At 35.3% G+C, this 22,022-nt stretch overlaps 1 protein-coding gene across 3 annotated transcripts in view; it reads left to right on the top strand.

Moving 5' to 3' along the window:
• The window catches only part of LOC132110063 (5-hydroxytryptamine receptor 4-like), a 100,581-nt gene extending 82,177 nt beyond the window's left edge, over window positions 1–18,404 (top strand). For all 3 annotated transcript variants that reach the window (XM_059516646.1, XM_059516647.1, XM_059516648.1), the window contains one exon: window positions 17,760–18,404. In XM_059516646.1, the coding sequence (XP_059372629.1) occupies window positions 17,760–17,847 (88 nt within the window). In that variant the 3' untranslated portion in view covers window positions 17,848–18,404. The remainder of the gene's footprint in view (window positions 1–17,759) is intronic.
• Window positions 18,405–22,022: the final 3,618 nt, after the last annotated feature.

Below are 22,022 nucleotides of genomic sequence, written 5' to 3'. Positions count from 1 at the left end.
TGTGACACAACGTGTTTACGTCACTCACAAAGCGGAAGGAGACACAAGCGCTGCGTCCGAAATCTCACACTGCAAGGAGTCAGCAGTGTTTTGATTTGAGGGCGCGGGCAAACGTAAAGAGAACGTCGTGGTGTGTGTCCATTGCAAGATAGAGCTGGCATACCACAACTAGGGCCCTATGATTTACGCGATGCAGAAAACGCGGAGGGAATCGCGGAATCCAGTCATAAAAACGGAATTTACAGTTTAACGCGGAATGGCACGGAATTTGCCAAATTTTTAATGAATTAATCAAAAATAGGTCGCAGTCTATTTAAATATGAATCCTGCATGTTCTGCGTGTCTCTGTTAATGAATGGAGCAGAAGCGCGTCTTCCTTTATCACACACACTGAAGCGCACGTGATGCTCGCGGTAATTTCAGCGTCTGCTGTCTCACTAAATAAGGACATGAACACATGAACAACATCTCCAGAACTGCTCTGACAGTCACTTCATGAGCATTTGACCGTTTGATTTGAGTAAAACTACTGTCACATCACATACACAGAACTGTAAAGGTACGTCAACCCGTCAAAATAAAAGTCTGGTTAAAGACTATTGTTCAGCAGAATGTACATAGCCTACTACTACAAAAAAAAAAAATCAAACATTATTTTTTTAAGGTTTAATCTCACAACATTTCTTCCATGTTTTTTTTAATAGTAAATCCAAACTAAGTTTACCAAAAAGTTAAGTTAATTTTCAATAATTAAAAGATAAATTAAATTCATGTTTTATGTGTTTAATGTTTAATGTGCATCTCAGAAAATGCTTTATTTAAAACCCCAACTGAATGGCACTTAAATGCACTTAATTCATCTGTCAACTTTATTGTCATTGTTCACAGTACAAGTACAGACAGAGAAACAATGGGTAATAATTAAATGTTTATTTTTGATGTATGCATTGCATTCTATTCATTTAAAAAATAAAAATATTTTTTTTAAAAAAAGGAAACTTAGCTGTTAATTTTAAGAGACCCAGGAGTCTTATTTTCTCTTGCATAATTAATATTACACTTTAATTAAGCAAAAACAAATTTTATCCGATTACTCGATTAATCGATTGAATATTTGGTAGAATATTCGATTACTAAAATATTCGATAGCTACAGCCCTATTAATTATTAACAAAATGATATATTCATATATTTATTGGTATATACTTATTAGATAGTTAATCTTTAGATACTGTTATTATGAATAACTAATTTATTAGATAGTATAAATATGTTATTATCACATTATTTTATATATTTATTTTAATCTTATTTCTGCTTTGACGTGTTAAATTCGCCTGATTAAACTAATCTTGAAACATGTCGCTCTTGTTTGAACGAGGAAGATGATTTCACTGTCGTGCCACAATGACTTTCAGCAGTGGGTGGTAATCGGTGGTTTAATTGGATTAGCCTAATAAAATATTTATACAGTGGTAAGAGAGCTGAAATGATTTGATTATTCAATGTTTCATTTATTTGATTACAAGCTCACTGAGAGTGGCTTCAGGCAGGAATATTATTCCACTCCAGAAATGATGTCACTCGGCTCGGTGTGTTTTGCGTCCATAAACAGCTGGATTAAAGTGTGGATTTTGGTACTCATAACCCCATCTGCCAGCACACATTTTGATTTCCACCCCCTCAGCTGGAAATAGGCCAGTTTTCAGGAATCAACTCTTAAAAGCCAATGCAGTTTTAGTGCACCGTGTGTGATTTGTGTTTTTATTTCATGGCTGTTGGTGAATTTCTTGCACGGCCGAGACGCAGCAGAGACCCAGAGGAAGAGGGTCAGGAAGATCTTGTGTGGTGCAGATAGCAGCGCCATTTCCAGAGCTATAAGCATCATGTTGTCATAGCTCTTTGAATGGTACTGCCATATGCACTGAACTATCAGCATCTCGCTCCTCAGCGAGCATCTCCACCTTTCTGTCTCGCTTTTATTTCATTTAAACTGTTTGTATCTGTTTCTTAATTTGTTCTTGTTTCTTTTGTTCATTTGAAATGTATCTCAGCACCTTAGCTGTGTTTTGCACTCACATTTGCCACAGAAAATCCAAAAGTTTAGTTTAATGATTTTTTTTTTATCGATGCTCTCTAATTTAAGTTACTATTCTCTAACTCGGTTTTAATCATTTTTAATAACCAGCATTGAATCTGGCCATTAGACGAGGTGTGGGTATTTGTTTCCATGAGACAAGCTCGTGTTTCTCTCCTAATGAGCACGTGCTTGCAGGACACAGTGGGGTAAGATGTGCCGCACCCTTAACTTCACAAAGTGTGTATCATTTTGTCACATGGCCATATACTTTTATCCAAAACAGTGGTTACAGTAAAATATTATTGTAATTTAAAATAACTTTTTTGTTATTGCAATAATATATTGTAAAATGTAATTGATTTTTGTGATTAAAGCAAAATTTTCAGCATTACTCCAGTCTTCAGTGTCACATGATCCTTCAGAAATCAGTATAATTGCTGATTTGCTGCAGTAGAAAGTCCACTGAACAGTATTTGAAACAGAAATCTTTTGTAACATTTTAAATGTTACTATTGATCACTCAGTGCATCCTTGTCAAGGAACTAAAATTTTGTATAATACTTAACCCTGTGTTATAGATGCTTTCTTATAACTGATGTTGATAGCAGACACCTTACAATATAATTATCATTTCTTCTTACAGAGGCAACAGCAGATGTAAAACAGCGGAGTGCTTACCCTGCTTTCCCCTTTATATACCCCCCTATACATACTCAAAGCCCCTTTTAATACTTACACGTGTCAAAAAGGCACCTCCCGTGTCTGTTCTGTTTTGTTCCCTAATGCTAACAAATGAGTATTCAAGGAGCAGATCAATGCGCTGAACATTAGGTCTGTTCACAGTGAACAGCTCAAAGTGCTCTCAAATCTCAGCAGTTAAAAGTAAACGTCTGGAAAGCGTTCAGCGCTGTGCCTGTCCCCTGAGTGCATTAACTCGACAGGACGGGACGAACCCTGATAAAGCTGGTGTGCTTGAGTGCTGTTTCTATATCAGGTCATAAAGTAAAAACAAAGAGGCAACTCTATTATTAGCTCTTATAAGTTATGTAACAGCAATCATTGCATGAGAATAATGGGGCACTTAGAGAAGTCCAGCCATGCCTGGCATTCCTTGTTTTCATCTAGCAGTATTTGGGATTTAGAGCCAAACTTTTAAGCTTGTTGATGGTTTGTTTTCTAATTTCTGCACGATCCTCTGTGCTCTCTCACTCTCATAAACCACTGCTATGCTTCTAATTGAGGTTCTCATGGTCATGCCACCTGCCATTTAACTAAATAATTAAATAATAATACTAAATAATTTAACTGCCATTACGAAATACTTAAATATATATATATATATATATATATATATATATATATATATATATATATATATATATATATATAGATAGATATATATATATATTATTATTATTATTTTTTTTAAATATATATATATTATTTTTTAAATAATGCTCACCAAGGCTGCATTTATTTGATAAAGAAAAAGGCAAAAAAAGACCATCATTTTGTGAAATGTTATTGCAATTTGTAATAGCTGTTTTCTATTTGAATATAATATTAATGTAATTGATTCATGTGATTTTTTTATTTTCATTTTACAAAAAACAACTATAAATAAATCAAATGCTGTTCTTTTGAACTTTATATTTTTCAGAGAATCCTAAAAAAAAAAAGAAATGCAAAAGAAATATAATTACTGTACACCACTAATAACCGACCTGAAAATACAGCTTTGCAAAAAATTTTAAAAAATATATTTTAATATATATTTAAATATAAAACCGTTATTTTAAATTGTAACATTTAAACATTTTGCATACACTGCACATTTATAAGCTCTGTGATTTGATGTAAGCGTCTGCACACAGCTGTAAGATGTAAAGTTTCGAGCACTGATGTGTTTATGGTCTGACTGGCTTCGGTCTGTGAGTGTTGTAATAATGTGGCGGTGCCTCTGTCCTGCTGTGCTATAAAGCCACAGCCAGAATAAACAAGCCATTATAAGATGATCTGTGTTTGATGGCACGCTCACATCTCAAAGCTAGCAGATAATAATCATGCAGCATAATTCAGCAAATGACCAATTTCAATCAAATGTGAAGTAAATATCTTTATTTGTTCTCTTCTGAAAGATGTTTGTTGCTGTATTTAATATTTCATCCTGTGCTCTGGAAATGCACTGAAATGCAGAAATGAAAAACACTTAGCTACAATAGATTCATCAAGCTTCATTTAGCTTATTATTAGATTTCTAATAATTAATTTCACTGAAAATATAATAGACATGATAGTCTAAAATGTCTCCCAAATTCCCAAGCCAATTCTTTTGAAAATAAAGGGCTGACTTATTAATTGATTGAATCATAAACTCGAAGGCCTTTTGAATCTCATAATAGCAATGGATGAATATACTGTACAGAGAGTATTTTTTGCTGCTTTCATGTAATATTTCTAGAAAATGGCAAGCTGTTTTGTCGTCTGCATCACTGGCTTTTGTGTAAGAGGAAGACTGAATATAAATGATCCTTGACTGATGGTTAAAACACAAACACTTCTTAGGAACACACCTGGTCATGGATGTATATAATAAAAAAAATCTGAAAACACTTTATTTTTATGAAAGATTAAACAGGAATAAAAATACTTATGAAATCAGGAACTGAATTTTAAGTAATGTATTATGTATTATTACAAACGTGTATTTGCTACATCTGAGTAATGACTGAGAATATAGTATTTATGTATTTATTTTGTTTTTTTTCTATGAAGGAAAAACCTTATCTCTCCAAAGCTGCTCTGGTTAATATAAGTATCAATTTTGTCTCAGATGTTTCTCCTAAAATTCCTAGAAATCAGGTTAAGCAATATGCAATAACTCAAAAATAAAACCACTTTCCTCACACTCTATGGATGTAATCTTACATTTGTAAAGGTACAGTCCTCTGAGAGTGTTCAAACAAACAGTTCTATAAATGACAGTGTTTAGCTAACAACAACTTTGGCTGACTTTTGAAACTTTTGAACGTTCTTCCAGTGACATAAATAGAACATTCATTGAAAGTTTTCTGGTCTTTAATGTTCTCAAAACCTTAGCACAAGCATTATTTACATATCTTTCATATATCATATAACATTCATCTAACATTGGTTGTTTGTTTGTTTAAATGTTGCCTTTTTTCAGAATGTTCAGACAACATTCAAAAGTAATGCCCTGTTCACACCAAGAACGATAACTTTACAGATAACTATGAAGATAAAGATATTAGCGTTCACACCAGTGAACGATATCGTCTGTTTATTTTCAGCACACACTCGTCTGTCGCTTTAAATTCTCGAGCTCATGATAGTAGGATTGATTCTGATTGGCTTTCAGTGTTTATATCGTTCATCGGCTAGAAAAAAATCCTTCTGAAAGTGATTCCAACGATATAGTTTCTCTGTGACTTAATCATTATAGCTGTGGTGTGGACTCTGCTATACTTTAACAATTTTTAGAACGATATCTTTATCATTATCTTTATATATATCGTTATTGTGCTTGGTGTGAACAGGCCTTAACACTGCCATAATGTTTCCAAAAGGATAAAATGGAATAATCACACAGCGAAGGAAAAACTGGACATTTAGAATGGTTGGAGAAATCACACTGAACAGAATGATTCAGTTACAGTAAATAATGTCTAATGGAATAAATGTGTTAACTGTGTTATTTCTCCCAATGTTAAACACATTAATCACAAGCATTACTTTAGTTACTTTAACAGCCCTAATAAAAACAGAAACAAATGAGTCAGGGTTTAACAAACAGAGGTTTAAATTAATGTAGACAGCATAACTAGATTTTAGAGGATAAACACTTGAATAAAGAACAATGGAAGATGCTTTGTAAATGCTTGTAGAGTGAGGAATTTATTGGTTAAATGACATTACAAATGCAGAACAAACACTGATGCTTTTGAATTCTAAATGCTAAGATTAAGTCGTCATCTAAGACACTACAGACAGGTAAACACCAGCTGTTCTCGTTCTCTCCTGCTTACAGGGCTTTCCTCACTGATAACACACTACTCTAGCTGTTTCCATTATTCATGTGCTATTCATCGGTTCTTACCTGGGGCAGTTGCTGGATAATCCTGTGTATGTAGAGTGGCCTGCTGAGATTGGAAGGGTAGATCAATCCCGTGCATGTTGTAGAAAGGTATTATGAGTTCTGCATTGATGCTGTCCTTCTGGTAACTTTAGCCAGAGGTACGCTTGCAATCTTATTAGTAGATTTTGCTCTGCATGGTTTATATCATGGAAAAATGAATCAGACATTGACCTCGAGATTTTGACTCCCTTCTGGTCTTGGTTCTTTCGGTGAGTTCTGACAGACTTACTTTGAAATATGCACAGACTTCTAGCGTTTTTATACTGATTAAATCTAGATATGTTTTAAAGGTTTCCGATTATACCATGTTTATTAACCCTCTAGTGCTCTCATTTTTTACAAAAAATAATTACATTTTGATTTTTTAGAATTTTTGTATTTCGTCGTAATGGTAAATTTTTCCACTTGCTGTTTGAAATCTTATTTTTGTGATATCACCCTCAAATTTGGAACACAGCTTGTTTAGATTTATGACTAATTTTTTGTGCATTTTTCATGATAATAAACTTCTGTAAACTTTTTTAGTTTCTCTTTTTCTTTGGTCTTCTTTGAAACCAAACTAAATCTGTGTTTCAAAGCATTCAAGATTTGTGAGTTTAGATTTGGGAATTAGATTTTTTTTAGGTTTGTGACAGGTAATAAATTAATTATTAAATTAATTTAGTGTAAAATCACTATAAAATCACCTGAAAATACTAATGATTAAATAAAAAATAAAATACAGTACATTCGTTTCATTTAAATAAAAAAGCTTACTTTTTAAGATATCAACCTCAAATTTGGAACACAACTTGTTTAGATATATGCCCTTGATTTTCATTTAGATTTTCAGACCAAACTTAAGTCTGTGCTTCAGAGCAATCAAGATTTATGCTATAAATCTTGCTTTCAGGTCTGTTCAAAAAGTAGTTAACCGGTAATAAATGGATTATTACTATTTGAGAAATATAATAAATTACCCTACCAAATGATAACTAACATTATTGAACTAAAATATAGTTCATTCATTACGTTGAAATAAAAAATATATATTGTTTTCTTTTTCTTGAGGGGTGCAGATCATTGTTTTCTGCCCTTGTAGGATCATTAAGTGTATATTTTGTAATTTACTATGCACACTGTGGGCAAAATGGGACCTGCACACAGGTTAAGCCTGTATGGTGAATGTTGACACCGATTCTTTAGTAGTTTTTGCTTTCTGTCTCATTCTCAGTCCTGCCGCCAGCTTCCTCCACTGCATATCAGTGTCTGATTTCTCTCAGAAAACAATCAGGTCATGGTCCTTTTCTGGTGCCACTCAGCTGCACAATAATCAGGTCTCTTATCTGTGCGCGTGTGTTTGAGGAGCCTCACACAGTTCTGGGAAGACAAACACACACATGTATACGTGCCGGCAGAGGTAATGGCATGATCCGGCTGGATTGACATTACCATCTGGCTGACAGTGGAGGACTAGGGCCCTATCATACACCCGGCGCAATGCAAAGCAAGGCGCAGCGCAAGTGTGTTTGCTAATTTCAGTACGGCGCGTTCGCATTTTCCCATCCAGCGTCACATCTTTTAATTAGCAAATGCATTTGCGCCCATTTGTGCACCCATGGGCGTGCTGGTCTAAAAAAGAGATTTGTTCAGGCGCATTGCTATTTTAAGGAGCTGAAAATAGACTACGCCATAGACCAACTTAAACCTGGTCTAAAGTCAATCGCGCAATATATTTTTGTTATTTAAAGAGCGCATTGGTAGAAAATGCGCCTCTGGTTGGGACCACAGTGCGTGTTGACTTTGCTTATTACACACATTACAGTGTGAAAGAAAATTATTGTGTAGGCTACATAAATATAAAAATGTAATGATGGATAGTCATTGCGTGCGTACATAAATATAATCTAGAATCATTCAGAATAACAGTTGCCAATTCCTTTACAATATACAATTAAGAAAATAGCTACTTAAAAAACTTAAAGCACTGAATAATATTATATTGTATAAAGTAATCAATTATACAATACATAGTTATACAATACAAATAAATTCAACACAAATATAGCATATTATAATACAATTTATTAGGATAATTAATTACTGATTACTGATAACAGAAGATTCATTTAATTGGAGCCCTAAAGCCTGTTTATCAAGATCTCTTATCTGATAAAAATGACCTTTCTGCGATGCAGTTTGTGACATGATCATTTCACTTGGAGAGAGAAGAGGCAATCCAGGAAAATCTCCCCTCACTGAACTGTTCATGATTAACCAGTATCCATTAAGAATTATATTAACCATTAACCAGTAATATAATTCTTTATATTTAAGGATAGCAAAGTAGCCCTAATCAATATACAAGACTGAACCACATAAATGTGAAATTTAAACACTATCATGATCATTTTGCCAACAATGAACCATGGATTTGTTTAGTTTATAATACGTTTTAATTTTAACTTAAACAAATACAACATATAACATTCAAAACTCATTGGCTTAGACTGCATTTGAAGAAAAATAAACACATCAGTTTTCTGTAGCCTTGTGCAAACTTATTCACTAGAATTAGACTTCCAGTGCAAAAAAAATAATATTTGCAATTTAATTAGAAAACATTTTAAGGAAGTGTAGAGAAAATATCTTTATATAATTATACTGCCATTATAATTAACTTTCTTTCCAGTGCAAAACAATAATACATAAAAAACTATTATTAATTAAATAATATTATTTCCCTCCTCCAGATACCTTATTAAGAAACCCATCAGAAATGATTGCCACATTATTAGGGAGCGGGAGAGAGGAACACAACAAGGGGGACACTGGGGAGATGTATATGGAATGTTAGGCTAAACCTGTACTATCTCTTTTAATATAATCACTTTCTTATCAACTATATTTGAGTTTTAAAAATCCACATGATTACATAGCCAACCATATCAGCCTCTGGAGTCATCTGACAGATAAGGAACCTTGACCTCGCTCCCTCCTGCGCCCGCAGCCTCTCGCTCCTCTTGTGATTATCGCCTGATGCGTGCTGCTTAATATTACACACTCCGCCATGACAAACCGAAACAACGCGACGGCATATGGTACAACTGGCCTTGTATTCATTGTCCCTGACGCATTCCAGCCACGGGTAGTTATTTTCCCATTCAATTCTATATTTTTGTGCTCTTTTCTTTTTCGCCGGTTGCTCGGAGGTAGTCATTTTTACATTTCCCGCCGTTGTCATTTGTCGTCATCGTTGCTAAGATACGTGACTCACAATGACTGAAACAACCTAAAAGGGGATTCTCTGATGATGTTCCAAGATGTTAACAACGCTACGCTGATCATAGACAAACGGGAGAAATTAGTAGGCCTATCTAGCGCACCGTTGTTTTTTTAAAAAAAATTTATAAATGTCTTGTATGAGCCTACAACTGTCTTCGTTAATAGTCTGACATATATATTAAAAGCTATGTGTGTGTCTGTCATGGATTTGCACTGAATTGATTCTGAAAAATACGGAACAAAGTGCGTTCTGTATCAGTTCAATATGGAACAAGACTTTTATGTGTCAAATATGGAACGGTTGGCAACCCAGTAAGCTGCTCTGAGCTCTCTCTTGTATGTCGGCGCGTAATCACTTAGTGTAACGTTAGTCTTTTCCCCCATGATGTATTTTTCACTGCGTGAGTGAGAACATGATGTGTGTAACTCGTGAGAGTGGCCTGGTTTGTCACAAAGTAACTAAACGAGGTGGGTCTCTGCGAACGGTCACTATAATATTAATGATAATGATTCCATGATAATGCATGGAATATACGGCAAAGCGCCACTAAATAACAGGGCTAATTTGTGAGGGACGTGGTAAGGCTTTTGCAAGCAGATGGCTAGTGGTCAATCTGCTCCACAGCCAATCACGGGCCCCCTCCTTGCTCAGGGCCCCGGGGCTTAAGCCCCGCCTAGCCCTATTGTTAATGCGGGGTGCATACACAGTGCCCTCCATAAGTATTTGAACAGTAAAGACAAAATTGCTCAGTTTGCTGTGGAGTTAAGACATTGATTTGACATGATTTTACAGACACATATTTTAGGGTTCTTTGTCACAGCTTTTATGATTTGTCTGTTATCAACTACTGCTGTTTTTCTCTGCCGATCAGGTCGTTGTTGGTTGGTGATGTCCAAAATGGTGGTGATGGTGGTTTCCAAACTCTTGATTTCCTTTGTTTTTAATAGGCTTCCTCTTTTCTTTCCACTACCTGAATGGTAAAAGTAAATGCTGAAGGCATGGTAACATGTTTCCATGTTCAGTTCATGTCAAGATGTCATAAAGTTGCATGTGAGTGGTGTTTCTCTTGGCCTGTTAGTCTGTCGCTGAACGAGAGCTGCGATGCGTCATGCTCTTCTGAGATTGGACTCATTTTGTAGTGCTCTGCCTGACCTGACGTGAACTGGAATATGTCTGAATAGATAAGTTGGTAATAGATTGCCTAGCCACTCTTCCTGTGAAGTGGCCTGGAATTGCAGATGCTATCAGACACGAAAGAAAGTTCTCTTGTCTTGCCTATACTGGTTAATCATGAACAGTTCAGTGAGGGGAAATTTTCCTGGATTGCCTCTTCTCTCTCCAAGTGAAATGATCATGTCACAAACTGCATCGCAGAAAGGTCATTTTATCAGATAAGAGATCTTTATAAACAGGCTTTAGGTCTCCAATTAAATGAATCTTCTGTTATCAGCACCTGCATGAGATATATGTGTTTTAAACAGGAGGATAGTTTGTCTTGCAGCTCTCTGCTTATAATGATGTGCTGTGGAGATACAGGTTATTTATTGGAAGCATTAATTTTAGTCAGTACTCTTTTGATTCTGACGAGTGGATTTTAATTAAGAAGACCTTTTGTATCAGCAGTCAGATAAAACTTTCATGCCTCTTGGTTTTTGTGCCAACATTTGCCTGCACAAACTCATGCACTCAGCTTTGGAAAATGATAGTTTTAGTAAAAAAAAAGGAAATGCCAAATGTATCAGGTATTTGAACATATAACTTAAGATTTAACTAATCAAAACAATCAAAACCCTCCCATCAGTGTGATGCCAGACACAACAGACACTGACTGAAGTAGACAAAAACAGAGACATAAACATTGAATTGTCCCTACAAACAAAATTATTCAGTAAAGAGACATGTCAGTCCTCATTCTGGCAGGCCATCATTAAACCTCATTGAAAGGATAGAAAAGTTCATTATTTATTTGTATATATTTATTTTTTGATCATGATAATTGTGTCCATTACATTCATTAAACCCCAGAATGAGGCAATAATTGGAAAATGAATTACATTAAAATAAAACATTATTATTAAAAAATTATAAATAGCAAGATGCCATTTAGTTTTTGATTATAACAGCCAATCCAGAACTTCTCTGAGCAATTAGCTGGTGCACTTTTTTTTTGTTCTGCTGACACTTTTATTAAATTCTTATAATGGATCAGATTTCTACAGAATTTCACGCATTGCACTTTTGCTTTTCTGCACTCCAGATGACTGTTACTTGCACAGCTAAAGTTCTGACTTAAATGTTGTCAGGAAACAATGGAGTAGAAGTAAGAATTAACTAATCTCTCTCTCTCTCTCTCTCTCTCTCTCTCTCTCTCTCTCTCTGTCTTGTGTAGATTTGGAGTGGGCAGCTGGGACATATATTTCCTCTGGTTTTGTTCTTGCTAAGTAAAATCTATTTCTTGTGGGCATAGGCATTTATTTTCATTTCAGACAGTTACTAAGGCAAGGCAGGTTTATTTTTTTCAGCACATTTCAAACACAATGGTAATTCAAACTGATTTACTTAAAAGGAAATAAAATCAACATACAAATATACAAATAAAAATATGAATGCCAGTAACTGCTTGAACGGCTGCATTTGTTTGATCAAAAATACAGTTAAATTGTGAAATATTATTACAATTTAAAATAAACCTTTTCTATGTGAATGTATATTAAAATGTAATTTATTCCTGTGACCAAAGCTGAATTTTTAACATCATTACTCCAGTCTTCAGTGTCACAAGATTTTTTTTATATATATATATTTCTGTGGAAACTGATTTTTCAGGATTCTTTGATGAACAAAGTTCTGCATTTATTTGAAAACCCGAAACCTTTAGTAACATTAGAAATGTCTTTTTATTGTCACATCAATTTAATATGTTCTTACTGAATGAAAGTATTTACTGCATTCTAAGCCAAACTTTTGAATAGTAGTGTGTATTAATGTAAAGAAAGAAATTATTATAAACCATATCCTCCTAATAAACCATCAATATCAGAATTATTGATATTTCAAGATTGATCTGGCCAATACTATTTTTTTTTTTATTTTTTTTTTATACCTTTATTTAACCAGGAGGTCCCATTGAGATTCAGAATCTCTTTTACAAGAGAGACCTGGCCAAGGTATTTAGAACAAGTTTCTATAAAAGTCATCTAACGCAGAGCCGTTGCTTCCTTCTTTAGGCTATTTATCATTATTCTGTTTATTGTGAACGTCTGTTGTAGGATGCAGCGCAAAATAATCAGCTCTGCATATTTCCATGTATGGCATTTCTGACAGCTTCAGTTCTGTACTGAAAATCAATGCACATCGAAACGGACTCCGGTTGAAATGCCATCCATTTGTTCAGGAAATCTGTAGATTTTGCCACACGTTTCAGAGTCTGCTGTTCATCTAAAACAGTGGTGTGATCGTGCACATATCACTGTCAAACAAACCCTGTATTTGTGATGAACTTGAACATATTTTTTCACTGTTGGTTGGTCATTTCTTTGCTCTGGTTGCTGTGGTTGCTCCAGAGCTAATGGCACGGCTCGGATCTGAATTTGTAGGCATTTAAGGTAAGCTGCTGCCTATTTCATACGTCAGTGAGTGTGGAGAAGCACTGATGCCTGGGAAGTCGTCGCTGCTGCTTGGCCATCTGGACCTGCAAGGCATATTGTTGTTGCACTTATTGGAAACCCTGCTCCAGATGTTTACTGTTGGATGAAGTCTAGGTGCAAACCCCATGGCTCGGGAGCTAAGGAACTTTGTGTCTCCTGGCTGATAACCAAATATTGTGTTAATTAAAAAGTCATATAAATAATGCAGACAGCATGCATACATTAATTAGGAGATTTATTGCTTAATAAATTAGAGCAAGACCATCAAAGCAGGAGTGCAGATGGCACAACAGGGAAACAGGTGGTTTGTTGTGGTGATTTTAAAAGTTGTGAGACAATATTTCATTGTCTGCCTATCATTAAAATGCTAGTATCAAAAATTTGGTTTATGTAAAGTGTAAATATTTAGTTTGTCACATGAAGCAAATACAACCAGAAAATACACTAGCTAATAAACCACAATGCAATATATGGTGGCATTTATGAGAATAAACTTTATATATAGTATTTATATACTTTCATGTATATTTATTTATTGTACTGTTCTACAGTTTCAAAAGAAGAAATGTAAAACAAAAGGGATGGAAACACATTAAAAATAATAATATCTTATATAAATGGTTTGAATTTGAATGTTATAATTATCAAATAATTCTGAAAAAAGTATCTTGGTTTACAAATCTATATATATATATATATATATATATATATATATATATATATATATATATATATATATATATATATATATATATATATATATATATATATATATATATTATTATTATTATTATTATAAGGCAGTACAGCTGTTGCATTTCAACATTGATTATAAAATTAATGCTTGCTGAAATGCTTGCATTGCATAACAGGAATGAATTATATATTAAAATATATTCAAATAGAAAACAGTTCTTTTAAATTGTAATAACATTTCACACTATTTTTGTCTTTTACAGTATTTTTAATCAAATAAATGCAAATTTGGTGAGGATATAAGACTATTTTCAAAAATGTTAACAGAAATCTTACAGATATCAAACTTTTGAACAATAGTGTATAAATAAAGGTAAAAATGTATATGTAAAGTTGCAACAGTTAAAATTTTAGGTAAATGACAGATAGACGTTGCAGTTTATTTTTGACACAACCTAATGAAACGTCAGATCGTGTCACAGGACTGGTGTGAAATGAACATTGTTTCAGCCTTCTACTGGGAATTCGTTTAGAAAAGTAAAGGCAACTGCTGTAGGCCTCAGTTTAAATGTGGATTTCTGTATAATCTCAGTGAAGGCAAATAAACATCACTACTTCCTGAAATACTTTCTAGGGGTTAAACCAAACCCTGCGGCGCTGCTGTCTCTTCCATCGGTCTTCAGGCTCTGTTCGGTGACTAGCGCTGCAGTTCCCTGATGTCTGGTACAAATAATTAAGAATGAAGTTGTAAGAATGAGTGATGTAGATCCTGCCTCTGTGTGTGTGTGTGTGTGTGTGTGTGTCCCAAAGCTCATGTTCATGTAAATTAATGAGCTCTGCCTCTAATCTGGCCAGCTAATGTCTAGACTGGATGTACCAGCATGATCAAGACATTATTACTGGAGTGTATTGGGGACTATAGTATGTTTGCACTAGATCATGTTAATTTGACAGATATCTCATGCTGTGCAGGGCCGACAGTACATTTATAAAGCGGCAATGTGGCAGCAATTTTGGGTTCTGCTTCATTGAAAGCTTGTTGCATGTTTCCTTTCTAAATCCCGGAACATCATTGGTTTTCTTTTTTACGTTTTCCTTTTTTTTTCAGGTAAATTTCATGCCCAATTGCTCCACAGGAATTGCCTTTAGTTTGCTTGTTTATGAATAGAGATTGTAATGATTTTTTTTTTTTTTTGGCCTGGAAGAAAAGGAGGTTCATGGCTGATGTGGATACAAAGGAAAAGAAGCAATCACAGGGCAATGTGTTCTGCTTCAGTACTTTAACAAAGCAAGAGACACACTGTACTGTAGTTCGGTCTAGATACTTAAATGTACAGTGTGTACGGGTTTTTTTTTTTTTTTTTTTTTTTTTGCTGGCTAGTTTCAAACCATGTCATAAGATTTCTTTGAAGATGGTGAAATCCAGAAGAGGTTGAGATTTCCATAGGAAATACAAAAATGAACAAAATTCTGCAAACACTTTTAGAAAAAAGGCACAAAACTGTCATTGAGGTAGTATCCTTTCCAAAGGTACTAATATGTATACTTTAGGGACTAATATATACACTTTAGGTACTAATATGTATACTCTATGTACTAATATATACAATTAAGGGACTAATATATACACTTTAGGGACTAATATATATACTTTAGGTACTAATATGTATACTTTAGGGACTAATATATGCACTTTAGGGACTAATATGTATAATTTAGGGACTAATATATACACTTTAGGGACTAATATGTACAGTATACTTTAGGTACAGTGGGTATGGAAAGCATTCAGACCCCCTAAAATTTTTCACTCTGTTATATTGCAGCCATTTGCTAAAATCATTTAAGTTCATTTATTCATTTCACTTATTTCACTTATTCCTATTTCTTTCCTTTCATTTTTCCTCATTAATGTACACACAGCACCCCATATTGACAGAAAAACACAGAATTGTTGAAATTTTTGCAGATTTATTGAAAAAGAAAAACTGAAATATCACATGGTCGTAAGTTATCAGACACTGTGCTCAGTATTTAGTAGATGCACCCTTTAGATTTAATACAGCAATGAGTCTTTTTGGGAAAGATGCAACAATTTTTCAAACCTGGATTTGGGGATCCTCTGCCATTCCTCCTTGCAGATTCTCTCCAGTTCTGTCAGGTTGTATGGTAAACCTTGGTGGACAGCCATTTTCAGGTCTCTCCAGAGATGCTCAATTGGGTTTAAGTCAGGGCTCTGGCTGGACCATTCAAGAACAGTCACAGAGTTGTTGTGAAGCCACTCCTTCGTTATTCTAGCTGTGTGCTTATGGTCATTGTCTTGTTGGAAGGTGTTAGGGTTATCCCTGTACTTGGCCACATTCATCTTTCCCTCGATTGCAACTAGCCGTCCTGTACCTGCAGTTGAAAAACACCCCCACTTGATGCTGCCACCACCATGCTTCATTGTTGGGACTGTATTAGACAGGTGAGGAGCAGTGCCTGGTTTTCTCCACACATACTGCTTAGAATTAAGGCCAAAAGGTTCTATCTTGGTCTCATCAGACCAGAGTCCTTCAGGTATTTTTTAGCAAACTCCACGGGGGCTTTCATGTGTCTTGCTCTGAGGAGAGGCTTCCGTCGGGCCACTCTGCCATAAAGCCCGACTGGTGGAGGGCTGCAGTGATGGTTGACTTTCTACAACTTTCTCCCACCTCCTGACTGCATCTCTGGAGCTCAGCCGCAGTGATCTTTGGGTTACTTCTCTCACCGAGGCTCTTCTCCCCCGATAGCTCAGTTTGGCCAGACGGCTAGCTCTGGGTTCTGGTCATCCCAAACGTCTTCCATTTAAGGATTATGGAGGCCACTGTGCTCTTAGGAACCTTAAGTGCAGCAGAAATGTTTTTGTAACCTTGGCCAGATCTGTGCCTTGCCACAGTTCTGTCTCTGAGCTCTTCAGGCAGTTCCTTTGACTTCATGATTCTCATTTGCTCTGACATGCACTGTGAGCTGTAAGGTCTTATATAGACAGATGTGTGGCTTTCCTAATCAAGTCCAATCAGTATAATCAAACACAGCTGGACTCAAATGAAGGTGTAGAACCATCTCAAGGATGATCAGAAGAAATGGACAGCACCTGAGTTAAATATATGAGTGTCACAGCAAAGGGTCTGAATACTTGTGATATTTCAGTTTTTCTTTTTTAATAAATCTGCAAAAATGTCAACAATTCTGTGTTTTTCTGTCAATATGGAGTGCTGTGTGTACATTAATAAGGAAAAAAATTAACTTGATTTTAGCAAATGGCTGCAAAATAACAGAGTGAAAATTTTAAGGGGTCTGAATACTTTCCGTACCCACTGTATAAACTTTAGGTACTAGTATACTATAGGTACTAATATGTGTACTTTAGGTACTAATATATACACTTTAGGTACTAATATGTACTTTTAAAGTACAGTTTTTAAGGTACCACGTGTTCTATTTAGGGGTAAATAAGATGTACCTCTTAGCTTTTGTACCTTGGGATACTGCCCCAGTGACGGCTTTGTACCTTTTGTGTTTTACATGAAATGGCTTGACGAGCAGTTTTGTTTCCTGTTAAAGCAGGAAGTTGGGCCTGGATATAAGGTTTATCTCAGTTACTCTACTGTTCATGGATTTTAATGCATATGCCTGGCACTTTTATCTGAAGTGACTTACATTTACGTTATATATTTTATCAGTTCTTACATTCTCTGGGAATCTACCCTTTGACCATCAGAAGTGCTCTTAATATTCTCAGTGTTGGAAGGTTTTAGTCAAGCCAATGTTTCAGCACTGTATGGTTTAAATGATAATTCATTTAGCTTGAACATAAATCTAAAAGCTTGTAAAGATATTATTATGACATTGTGACAGTATGCTTGAAATTGTGTCCTGTTTTATTCCTTCCAGGTATTCAGTTCTTCACAATGGAAAGCATACTGAACAGGAGAAACTGTCAATACAGAACGACACAGAGTCCCAGGAGTCATGTTTCTGACACAGGCCAGCCTCTAATGAGGAACATCACTGGAAGGTGCCATTTCTCACCGCCCTGCCTGCAGCTCAGACCTGACCAGAGCCTTCAACGAATCGAGAACGGGGAGCTGGACTCAACTATATGCTCAAAGAGCTGCTGAACAATGAGGGAAAGAACAATGTTGCCAAAGGTATCTGGTCTGTATTTTAGGATACAAATTTCCATTGCAAAGGAATGTTGGTAAGGGTTTTCCCAATGTGTTTGTTTCCTTTTGGTTCTCCTGGAATACTATTTCCAAACCAAAAACACATCATTCAAGCTTTATCCAGAGAGGCTTTTATTAGCTCTAGAGTCCGAATAACACTTCCTGAAAGCTACGGCACAAGTGCTGAACAGCTAAGATGACACTTAAAAGAAAGATTTATTTTTATTCTATAAAGGAAAAAATACCACAGTATTAAGAGTTGGGTGCATTGCTGAGCGATTTCTCCAATTTCTATTTTTTAACTGTTCCATTAATGAATTTGAATAATGAATCTAGTATAGGATTGTCACATGAATTTAAATGTTAAAAACAACAGGCCTTTTTTCAAAAAAATTTGGAATCCTGTTTCTGACATTTTTTTCTCACTTTTCTGATTTTTTAGAATTACAAGATATAAACTTGCAATTGTAAAAGAAAATAAGAATTACGTGATATAAACTTTTTTTCCTGTAATTGCAACTCTGTATCTCGCAATTCATTTGCAAGTCTTTCCCCCTCAGAGCTGGACTTTATAATTGCAAATTTATATCTCACAATTCTGAGAAAAGAAGTCAAAACTTCTAGATAAAAACTTGCTTTTCTTCTAGCCATGAAATCTGGCTAGAGGAAAGCATAAAATCTCCATTTTCTTACTGTGAACTGAAATCTCATGTATGTAGTATAAGAGAAGTTCTTTGGAGAATGAAATGCACTACTCGCAGACTGGCTGATGTAATTTGGCTTCTTGTAAACCTCTCTAAATAAACAGACGCACAGGTGACCATTCTCAATCAGGTTAGCTCTGTGCTTCACATGCATCACTAAATGCATCCATTTGCACAATGTTTCCTCCTCTACCGTGATTCACTGGCATAAACAGCACAGTGTTTTTCTGAGAGCGCTAAAACTACATGATGCCTGCTGACTGAGAATGTGTCAGGCCACTCCAAACAAAACCTCTGCTGACAGCAACCAGGGCCACTTCTCCCAGATACTGTCTTAAAGTGTTTTAGCCTTACTGCAGATGACCATCGCTTACTACAAGACTGAAATGTCTGAAATTACCTTAAGTTGCCCTTTTAGGTTCTTAAAGGCATAGTTCATCCAGTAATTAAAATGTACTATTTATTCACCCTCGTGTTATTTCAAACCGTGTTAGCTTCTGGGAAACAAAATGCCATTTATATTCAAAATAAAAGCAAAAACCAGTCGTATCGATGTGAAATCCATACAATTGAGAATTACCATGCAGATTTCACATTGGGTTCAAGTTGGTCAAGCGAATTTTCCACATTGATAAACCACCTGCTTGGTTTGAAAATGACTTCTGTGTGAGCTGTGCTTCATACATTTCTACACTTTTAACAATGAAGCTTTTTGCCTAAAAAAATTGCCAAAATATTGTAATGAAAATAGGAGGAAATACACCATGAAATAGTGTGTGTGTGTGTGTGTGTGTGTGTGTGTGTGTGTGTGTGTGTGTGTGTGTGTGTGTGTGTGTGTGTGTGTGTGTGTGTGTGTGTGTGTGTGTGTGTGTGTGTGTGTGTGTGTGTGTGTGTGTGTGTGTGTTGACAACTTATACAAGCTAATCTGTTATTACTCATGCATAAAAATGACATGCTATATAATACTGAGCTAACAACAAATTTAACATAAACAGTTGAATGAGTCTTTTATGACTAGTTCCACAATGTTCTGAAATGTTCCAGAAAGCACTAGAATGTTACAGAATGTTACAGAAACTTCTTGAATGTTCCCTTCCTTGCAAAAGCAAAATATCTAAATATATATATATATATATATATGCAAAATTAGTAAAAATGTATCTGTGCTAAACCAGTGTTCAGTAATAATGATAGATGTTCTGCAATTTACCTGACCAAAATATTGATGCTTCGTGAAAATAAATAGCACAGTAATACTTAGCACTACAGAATTATGGAAGAACTTTTAATTTACCATTTTCCATAAAAGAAATCAAGTCCTTATGTGGGTTTGGAACAACATGAGGGCGAGTAAATAATGACAGAATTTTCATTTCTGGGTGAAGTATTTCTTGAAGAATATGTCATGCAAATGATTCCTAGTTATGAGGAGATGAAATACAGCTGCTGCAGGAGTTTGTCTTGAGAAAACAGATTTAATGATAAAACCATGCAGATGAATTTTTGACATCTCAATGCAATATTATGCCATAATAAAGCTCGCTTCCAGAGCTGAAGACCCCAATAAACACGCTCCTCTGAGAGCCTGGATATAGAAGAACTGTCCCAGAACAATCTCCATCCTTCATTCCATGCCATTCCAACCTTTTAAGAGATGTAAATAGTTTTAAATAACTGCGTCTTATGTGTCAGCCATCAGAAAAACAGGTTTGGTTTTATTTGCTATTTTACAGGGATGTACAAACATCGAACATGTACAGCTCAGCACTGTTTCCTGATTTTAAAAACCAAACCTCTCCTGCAAATAAAGCACTTGTAGCACTTTTATAACACGAAGATTATTGCATCCACAAGTTGTTCAGTATTCTGGTCACGAATATGCTATCACAGACCAAACTAATATTGGAGGAATATGAAAGTTAAATTAGTTATGATAAATGTAATCATTTCGCTGTGGTGATGTGATGGAGGAACAAATAAGACACTAAGATTCGATCAACCAATGGCTTTATTTGTTCCAATACGAACAGAGCTAGCTACATTACCTAGCTCAAGGAATGCCCACTTTAGCTTTCCTTTCTCATCTTCTCATCTTTTTATCAACTGATATTTAATTTCTAAAGGTAGAGCTTAGTTTGATTTTATTGTACATAGGAATATATTTTTTATGCAAATGATTTGATAGTGGTCCGTGTGGTCCTTTAAATGCTTTAGTCGAACTTGTTTCTTCTTCCAGTCTGGTGTATAAGCGAACGCTGGCCATGAATCTAGCGTGTCATTGGAAGCAATGTCCAGATAAGATGTGTATGCCAGACTGCTTGTTTTTTTACAATCAAACATGTACATGCTTGTGCCTTCACAGCATCTTACGGATGTACAGAGCATTGTGAAACTGTGCAAGTTCATGCTGGTAGTTGTTGAAAATGTTTCCTTTTAAGAGGTTGTAATGTACAATCAAAAACAAACCAGCTCTCGTGAGTTACAACATCCAATGTATTGATCTTTGGGTTTCATTTGTACAATTTTAATTCTGTAGCACCTTTTAATTCCGAGGTACTTTGCTGTTATTTATCAGTAAGCGGTTTTGTCGGTCCAACAACTTGCACAATTTCCTTATCTGTGTTCTTTGGATGTCATTTTGATTTTTTTTTTAAATTTAGATTTTGCAATGGTTTTGACACTTAGAAAACAAGAAATACTTGCCGTTTTGAGCGCCGAAGGATGTGGAAGGAAAGATTTGAGGGAATGCTGGTACTTTATAGCCATGACAGGAGCAAAAACACTCCTACATGAGCCCTGAGTTATTGCTTGGAAAAGATTTGCGGCAGAAATAACTCTCCCCGAACCTTCATGGACCTTCAGGGTAGTCATCACCATCAGGATTTCATGTGAAATGATTCCCGGCCCCGCAAACCTCACATATGAAGCGTGATCAAACACCGCCAGGCCCTGAAGGCAGACGTTCTGAGCATGAATGTGTTGTAAATCTCCCAGCAAGTTTAGAACTTTTGTAAACTCAGTATTTATTTTGGTGGATTAAGATTGATATTTTCATGTAAGGCTTCTCTTTCAGGGAGCTATGTGTATTACTTTTTCTGTTGCTATGTGACAGCTCTAAAAAAATAATAATTAAAGACTACGAGATGTTATTAATCCTTATGTGTTTTGTGTTTTATCAAAATGCCATGCCAGATTTGCACACTATCAATCAAAAATAATCCTTGTATATTCTGTTTAAGGATAGAAAGATCTTCATGAAGCAGAAAGATATTTTTGGATACATTCGT

The sequence above is a fragment of the Carassius carassius genome, chromosome 29 (assembly GCF_963082965.1).
Source record: "Carassius carassius chromosome 29, fCarCar2.1, whole genome shotgun sequence".
In the NCBI taxonomy this organism is placed as follows: Eukaryota; Metazoa; Chordata; class Actinopteri; order Cypriniformes; family Cyprinidae; genus Carassius; species Carassius carassius.
This window is presented reverse-complemented; position numbering and strand designations above follow the sequence as displayed.